General features: G+C 33.4%; 2 protein-coding genes across 2 annotated transcripts in view; one reads left to right on the top strand and one right to left on the bottom strand.

The window, feature by feature from the left end:
- Positions 1–1,388, top strand: part of LOC112030134 (dihydrolipoyllysine-residue acetyltransferase component 3 of pyruvate dehydrogenase complex, mitochondrial) — a 6,408-nt gene extending 5,020 nt beyond the window's left edge. Inside the window, exons 3-8 of the mRNA XM_065776655.1 lie at positions 124–191; positions 282–348; positions 447–542; positions 636–738; positions 838–933; positions 1,037–1,388. Of these exons, the coding sequence (XP_065632727.1) occupies positions 124–191; positions 282–348; positions 447–542; positions 636–738; positions 838–933; positions 1,037–1,107 (501 nt within the window). The 3' untranslated portion in view covers positions 1,108–1,388. The remainder of the gene's footprint in view (positions 1–123; positions 192–281; positions 349–446; positions 543–635; positions 739–837; positions 934–1,036) is intronic.
- A 4,429-nt stretch (positions 1,389–5,817) lies between these two features.
- LOC112030143 (mitochondrial import inner membrane translocase subunit TIM23-1) lies at positions 5,818–6,776 on the bottom strand. Its single transcript, XM_024062829.2, has one exon. It carries the CDS (start codon positions 6,641–6,643, stop codon positions 6,083–6,085), a length of 561 nt encoding a protein of 186 aa, XP_023918597.1. The 5' UTR covers positions 6,644–6,776; the 3' UTR covers positions 5,818–6,082.
- Positions 6,777–8,697: the final 1,921 nt, after the last annotated feature.

The raw sequence follows: 8,697 nt of genomic DNA, 5'->3' as shown, positions 1-8,697 counted from the left end.
TGTTTAGATGTCATTGGGTTAAGATGGGCACAAACACCATACATATGCCTGCAGTGTCATGCTGTTGAGGTTTTACCACCTAGGCTGTCATTGATTAAATATAATAATTACTCATATCTGCAGGCTGCTGCTTTGGCTCTTCGTAAAGTTCCTCAGTGCAATAGTTCATGGACAGATGATTACATCCGCCAGTAAGTATAAAATGATTGACATTGTAATTAAGTTTTCATATTAAATCAAATTTTAACTCAATGGTAACTCTTTTGTGGTTTCTTATGCAGGTATCGCAACATAAATATAAATGTTGCAGTACAGACAGATAATGGACTCTTTGTCCCAGTCATAAAGGTGAGTTGTCATCAGTCTAGTGCTGTCGATACATTTTCTTGCTGGAGTTCCTCACTTATAGTTCATCTCACATGAATCTTTATATGTAAAATTTGCAGGACGCAGACAAGAAAGGTCTATCCAGGATAGGTGAAGAGGTCAAGCAATTGGCCCAAAAAGCCAAAGAAAACAGCTTAAAACCAGAAGATTATGAGGTCAGAATAGCATTTTTGTGTTTGTTATTGCTTATGGATGGATAATTGTCTCATGAGTTTGGTTGTTGAATACTGCATTTACTCTCTTTGCAGGGAGGTACATTTACAGTGTCAAATTTGGGAGGCCCCTTTGGTATCAAACAATTTTGTGCCATCATTAACCCTCCACAGGCAGGCATTCTTGCAGTTGGGTCTGGTAAGTCAGAAACTTCAATTATATATTTTCAGCAGAAAGTTGTCATCCTTCTCATCTTCATAATCATCATTGTGATTATCTTACCTTGTCCTTGTGCAGCTGAGAAACGGGTCGTACCTGGTTCAGGCCCTGAACAATTTGAGTTTGCTTCCTTCATGTCTGTAACGTTAAGCTGTGATCATCGTGTTATTGATGGTTAGTAGCTCTGATACTAGTCTTTAAAAAACGTCATTAATTTAAGCCAGCTTTATGTCTGAGATGTGAAACCCTAATGCTTTGACTTCGTCTTTGTGTACAGGTGCAATTGGTGCCGAATGGCTGAAGGCATTCAAAGGGTACATTGAGAATCCCGAGTCAATGTTGCTCTAAATTCATGGCTTGCTTATTTCTCATCATGTATTTTTCTGCCTTGCTGTAATCAATCAACAAGAGGCATGTGAACGCAATTCAGCTGTTCCAATTCGCTTGTGATGATTGTATCACTGAGCAGGTTCCCTTTTGTAGCATTTACGAACCGAAAAAGTTTGCATAAAATTCTTTTCTGGGAATAAAAAGGGGGGTGGATCAGGCATGAGTTATGCACTGAATTTTGGTCATGTACTATATAATTTCTCTACGTGAGCTGATATAAAGAGATGACTTTTTTGCGAGTCTAGCTTTTATAAAGAGCTGATATAAAGAGATGGCTTTTTTGCGAGTCTAGCTTTTATAAAGAGCTGATATAAAGAGATGATTTGTAGCTCTTCCTTGTCCCACTTGAATGCCAACCAAAGTACACTTCAGCGTGAAAAGCTTTGATTGTTTTGTTTAGGGCTTCTAGAATTCAGCTTTTCTGTAAATGCAATGGTGCTCAATCTCAGTATTCACCATCTCTTGGAGTGTACAAGTTTTATTTGTTTACTTCAACTTTTGGCGGGCCGGATGAGGTTTGTAAAATGCAAAATAATCTATTACCTGAATTACCACAGCCATTTTTCAAGTCATGTTTTTGCAATTGTTGAATATTATCAAGTTTTCAGGTTTGAATAGAGATCGTTGAAAACCAAAATGGGAATGACAAACTTGAAAAAGAAGATGAAAAGTAGAATTGAATTTTCTTAGAGTTCCAGATTTTCCATTTCTTTGGTAGTTTTATTGACTTTTCTAGTTAGAATCTTGCTTTTCAGACTAAACTTCTCTGGCCAATTGGCCTAAGCTTCCAAGTCACGTGAGATGTGGAAGCTTTAATTGATCTACCTTAGGATAGGTGTACCATCCACCATGTTAGAGCCATTACACCTAACCATCTCCTAAGCTTGGCCTTTTATTTTATTTTATTTATTTATTTATTTTTTTTTTTGTGGTTAATAAGTGTATGAAGGGTACAAGTTAAGGTGTATTTAATACTTAGGTTATTTTATTTTTATTTTGAGAAAAATGCTCTGAAATCTCCTAAATTTTAGGGCAGTAGCCATCACACCCCCTTAACTTTTTAAAAACTAACGAATTGATTTTGGTAATTTCATTTTGCATGTGAGAGACGTTAGTTTTCTAACGGTAGGGTAGCAAAAGTATTGATTTGAAAGATGTGTAAAGTTAAAAAATGCAAATTGGCTAAATTAAAAGTTCAGGGAGTTTGATAACCACTCCCTCAAAGTTCAAGAGGTGTCAGGATATTTTTCTCATTTATTTTTGATAAATTCAATAGTTACAATAAGAGATGGAAGATTTGAAAATGTCTTTTATTAAAAACACCAAGTAGTACTAATTGAGTTACAAAGCTCTTGACAATACTTAAGTGTATTTAATATTTTGTTAAATTTTATTTTAATAATAAAATAGAGTCAAATTGTACACAACTATCATCAAAAAAAGATTGGACAGATACTCTTGGATCCATCCCACTCAAAAGAGCTTTGCCAGCGAATGAGCAGCTGCGTGTATTGTTAAGGAATTCATATACCACATCCATGCCCAAAAAATAAAATAAGAATCGTTCCCTTTCTCAAAAATTACAAGAGGGGGTTAAAATTTTTGCATAAGCTAGCAACAAACAAAAGAGAGATTCCCATACTTAACCCGTTAAATAAGTAATAAAAAGGAAAAAAATACATTCATGGCTCACAAGAAGTCACAACCAAGAAGCTTAATATAGAGAACGATACGACAAACAAATGAAGTTTGACACTACAATTCTTCTACCAAACAAATGGTATTGGATCCTCTGATGCTCAGGTATCGGATTATGGAGGTCTGAAGTTTGGCAATGGATGAAGAATGATATGAATCATATGATGATCCATGAGGATTTAGTCTCTTACAAAAATCAAATTGCAGACTATCACAACTCAACTCTTTTAAGGATTTTTTTGGAACTTAGAAAAGAAAATATACAATCCATTCATCCCACATCCAAGAGTCTATGCTGGTGACTTATCAAAAAAACTTTCGACCTGCATATGAATATATTGACTAGCAATAGAAGAAATGCATTTTACAATGAAAGATCAAGGGCCTCACCAATATCAGACTTTTTACATTGGTCACTGGATGATTATTTACATATTACCAACACAAATAAGTAAATCACTTGAATTGGATCATTTATTTCAAGAAATATATATCCTAATAAGTAACATCTTAACCCAGATATTGCAGATAATCCTCTAAAATTCAAGATGCAATTTTCAATACCATGTTACATCCTAGTCCATATCAATCCCAATCGGTCAAGATTACACATAGAGCATCTATATAAGAAAGTGAAGCCATTGCCAAAGGGTATTTCTCCTCAAAAGACAAAAAAAAGAAAGACTCACAAAACATCTTATACATCATGCACACACTTCAGCAATAATCACCTAGCTTTCTTAAAGATTAACTTTACCAAAACTCAAGCAGTGACCAGTAACCTTTTTCTAAAATCAGATTACCCTCAATGAAGCTCAAATAATGGTTGATACACATTGAACAACATAAACCTGCAAATATACTGCGAATGGAACCTTGTGTCAAGAACTTAAACAAAAACAGAACACTCAACTCACGCAACCCTGATATTCATTTGAAAGTAAGAGCAAAATCCATATCCATTCTTATTACTCTTCAACTGACTATTGCACAAATTAAAAAGAAAAGAGGTACACATGTCCTCTTGAACTATACTCATATTTATTTCAAGCCTTAGCGCATGAATTACATCTTTTTCTTGGGTCAGATTAATGTGTCTGTTATGCTCCCATGTTAAAAAGAATCAAATAAACATTCTCTTCCCCCCTCCTTTTCTCTCTTCTAAGAGAAATATCAATTAAATGCCTCACCATTTCAGCAACAAAACAGCAATTTGACTGATCAAATAACAAACGACCAAAACACACATAACAAACCCCTCTAATTATGTAAATGGGTTGCTAAGAAAATTAGTCTCAACATCTTGTCCCAAATAACCAGGCCATCATATTTAAGCAAAAGCACAAGAAAATAACACAAGCTACCAATAAACTACTGGCCCTTGCAAATTCACACACCATTAACCATATTACCAATCCACACCCATTCAATATCATATTACACACACAAAATTATTCACTTCCACGTTGTAGCAAAGTCCACCATTCATCCCAATTCTTATTCATTACCCAACAATTCAAAACGTTACATTCAATAAAAAAATTCTTCTCAAATGGTGTTTAGTTTTACCATCTTTTTCTTGTCTTTTCCCTCCTGTTTTGCTTGATCATTGTAATTTGGTTTCTTGATGTTTTTGCCCATTCAGTACATTTCCTATGTATTGGGCTGTGTTTTTTTTAATAAAATTTTTGTGTTACTTATCTTTTTTTTTTTTTTTTTTTTTTTGATAACGCAACACAAATAGCACGAGGGCATGTCTCTCTCCCATGTCTCAAACATTCATTAACCAATGGAATTCCAAAATATTGTCACAAAACATAAACTATCAAACATTTTAATCTTTAAAGTACAAAGAAGTACAACACAAGCTATGAATAACACACTACTCATGAAAAATTTACAAATCATTAGCTAAATTACCAACCCACAACCATCCCATTCACAGAAACAATCCAAATTATTTACTCTCCACATTATACCCAAGTCTTATCCATTACCCTACAATTCAACAAATTACATTATCAAAAACTAAGATAAAAACATCAACAAAGTATACCACTAAATCATGGCCCTCTCCCATGCCTCAACTATTATTTTCAATTATTGGTAAGTTTACACACACAGCCAATGAGTTATAAACCCACAACCTTAAACTCCACCCATTTACTTCTGGAGGGTAGATATTGTGAGCTAGAACTCATTGGCCTCATGTTTCAACTATTTATTAATCGAATCAGATTTTAAATACTTGTCACATACCATAAACCATAAAATTTCCCAATCAATGAAGTACAAAAAAATATGAAACAACTTACCCATTCCATTCACATAAATGATAAAACACACAAAACCATTCACTTTCTAGGTTATATTGAAGTCCATAATTCTTCCCAATTCTTATTAATTACCCAACAATATACAAATTAAGTAAATATATAACAAAACAAAATTTCGACAAAGCAGGTCTCTCTCCTATGTCTCAAACTAATAAATGAATCATATCCAATTCTACAGTATTTTCCACATACTAGAAACTATCAAATTTCTAATCTTTGAGCTACAAAAACATAAAACAAAAGCTACCCACAAAATATTCACACATCATTAACCAAATAACCAATGGATAACAAATCCATTCAGTGCATTCACATAAAACACAAAAATTATTCACTTCCTGTCCATTCATAAACCATCAAAATTTCAAATCTTTGACACAAAACATAATAGAAAAGCTGCCTGCAACAAATTCCGACATCATGATCTAAATTACCAACCCACAACCATTCCATCCATGTAAAACAAACTACACTGGCTCTTTCCCACATACCTCAACTATTCATTACTCCAATCAAACTCCACAATACCATGGCCAATCACAAACTATAACATCTAACAATTAGCCAAATTACTATTCGAATCACATAAAACACACAAAAGAAAAAACTATTCATTAGTCTAATCATTACCCACTTTATACCCAAGTCCATGGTTCATCCCAATTTATTCATAACCCAACAATTGTCACAAAATTGTATTAAAAATCATACTAATAACAAAACACTACCCACCATGGCATGGTCACTCTCCCATGCCTCAAACTATTCATTAATCCAATCAAATTCCACAATGTTTTGCTTGTCAACTATCAAAATTTCAAATCTTTGATACCCCAAAGACGTTATATTAAATTTGATCAAAAGACTCACATAGCAATCAAAGTCCCATCTTTTTTTTTTCATATGGGCACATATCGCTTCAACGCCTGCTTCGCCGTCACGGCAGCTCCAACCAAAACTCCTCCGACGGCACCGGCCACCGCAGCCGACCGCACTCCACGCGCCGCCCTATACACGGCGCCGGTACCGAGCCCCGCCGCCACGCTATTCCACACATCGTCCACGTCCCTCAGCGCCATGGCCCCGCTCTCCATGCCGGCGTAGATGAGCCCGATGATCCCCAGCCGGTTCCCCCACGCCCGGCCGGCGTGGCCGGAGGAGTTGAGCACCCGATTGGCCCGGAGCTTCGCGGTGTCGCCGGGCTCGAACGACTTGACTCCGGCGACGAGGCCGGAAGCTCCGCCGCCTAGAGCCCCGAGGAGGTAGCCGCAGCCGGTGAAGAAGGTGAGGTTGTCGCTGAGATTACGGCGGCTCCGGCGAGCTTCTTCGTCGAAGAGGTATTGAGGGGCGGTGGGGAGTTGGTAGACGTTGCGAACAGGGATCGGGACTTGGATCCCTTGGTACGGGTCGTAGAATCGGGTCTGGGTGTTATTCGGGTCGGGTTTTCGTTCGCTATCCATTTCGTGGATTTGTGGATTTTTTGTTCTGTTTTTAGAGGTAGGGTTTTGGAAATCTCTCAAACAGAGAGAGAGAGAGAGAGAGAGAGAGAAGGAGTGAGAGATTTCACTTTGCAGTAGGCTTTTTTTTTTAGCTTTTAAATCTCTTTCAATTTATATTTTATTTTCTTTAAAAAAAAAACCTCTGTTTATTGTTTTAGACTTTTATACCATGTTTAATTATATTTTGTAAATTTTTTTTTTTGAGAAGTAATTATATTTTGTAAATTTGATGGATGTAAAAAAATTCACATAAAAATTATTTTAAAAGTCCTACTAAAAAATTGAGAATTAATTTTCATTTCGATTCTTTGTCTGTTTCGGTTAAAAAAAAAAAAAAAAAAAAAAAAAAAGGTAGAGAAGGAAAAGAGTTTTTGTGAGACTTGGCTTGGGGAAGGGGATTCCACATTTTATGCGTAGCTGGAAAGTGTAGAAATGTGCGCTTGGACTATACGTGGCCCCTTTTATAATTTTTTTTTTTTTTTCCTCAATTGACTTTGTGAAAATTCACACATCACTGCCAGAATGTTCCTTTAATGTTTTTTTTTTTTTTGGAAGATAATTTTGTTAGAAGTATACTTCAAGTTTTTTGACAAACAAGTATACTTCAATTAAATCATATGTTTCAATATTCAATATTTCAAAAGAAAAACTGTTATTTATTTTATTTTATTTATATCTATATATAATTTGACTTTTTATTTTATTTTATTTTATTTTATGTTTACTTTTCATTATTTCATTCACCAAAAGTCTCATTTTCTATACTACTAATAACATGATTTCTTGTTTTAATTTTATCATTTTGCGTACTAAAATATCCTCACACAAATTCTTAAACTCTCTAAAATGCTCTTATCTTTTAGTTAAATAATTTTAAATTTAAAAATATAAACGGTTTAAGAGAGTAATTTATTATTTTTTTTTAAAGTTCCTAAGTTTTAGAATTTTTTGCTAAAGTCTATTTGAGTTTAGCTGTTTGGCTAGAGGATGTTCGTGAGGATATTGCTCAATTACTTTTGTTCGATGTTCATTAAGTAATTTTATTCTTCCCTAGGCCAATTTTGGTCTAGTTTCTCAAAAAAAAAAAAAGAAGAAGGAATTACTATTTTTATTTTAAATTCAAAATTTCACACTTATATCAACTCTCACATAGAGAAAGATTCCAAAAATTAGAACTCTATCACTATCTCACTTTTAAACATTATTTCATGTCTTTTTAAAATAAATAAAAAATACTCACAGTTATTTTATATATTTTGTTAGGCAGATGACTTCTCCTATTGAATTCCAATGCTTCTATATGAGAGTTAAAAAAAAAAATCACAAGAGTTTTAGTTACAAATATTTTATTTCATTCATATATGTCACTAACTCACATACAAATAACTAATTTGAAGAAAGAAAGAAAGAAAACTCACATAAAGAAAGATCATAAAAATTATGACGCTTTCTCTATCTCACTTTTAAATATTATGACAGTAAACTCAAAAAAAAAAATAAATAAATAAAAAGTGCCTCATAGCACTTGCAAAGTGCATATGATGAGGCTATTATGGTTATAACTTAATTCGTTGACACTTTCAAGTGTTTTTAAAAAGTTCAAATTCCCAATAAAGTTGTAATTATTGAATTATAAATAAATAAATTATTCATATTATTTAGTTCAAATTATTTTTTCAAAAAAATTATTTTACTAAACAGTTGAAATATTTTTTTTTATTTTTTTTAGAGAAGGTAAAAAGATAAATTAAGATTAAATAAAAAGATAGTGGGTAAAATAGTTAAACTAAAAAAATATCTTAGAGATATCTAGCTTCATTCCTTATGTTTTAAGTTATAACTTATAATATAACTACCTACACTTTTAAAACTTTCATATTTTGAATAGTTAGTATTTATTTTGAACAAAAATAATATCATAGTGCTTGCATGAAACTAGTATAAATAAATGACTAGTTATAATTATAACTCATTGCAATTATTTATGCAATACTAATCAACATAATATATGTCTA

The sequence above is a fragment of the Quercus suber genome, unplaced genomic scaffold, assembly GCF_002906115.3.
Source record: "Quercus suber isolate HL8 unplaced genomic scaffold, Cork oak 2.0 scaffold_9, whole genome shotgun sequence".
NCBI lineage: Eukaryota > Viridiplantae > Streptophyta > Magnoliopsida > Fagales > Fagaceae > Quercus > Quercus suber.
The sequence above is the reverse complement of the archived record's forward strand: the minus strand, read 5'-3'. Positions and strand labels throughout refer to the sequence as shown.

Excerpts from the sequence above, each read along its gene's own strand:
- LOC112030143 (XM_024062829.2), bottom strand. The coding sequence starts at position 6,643 with ATGGATAGCGAACGAAAACCCGACCCGAATAACACCCAGACCCGATTC.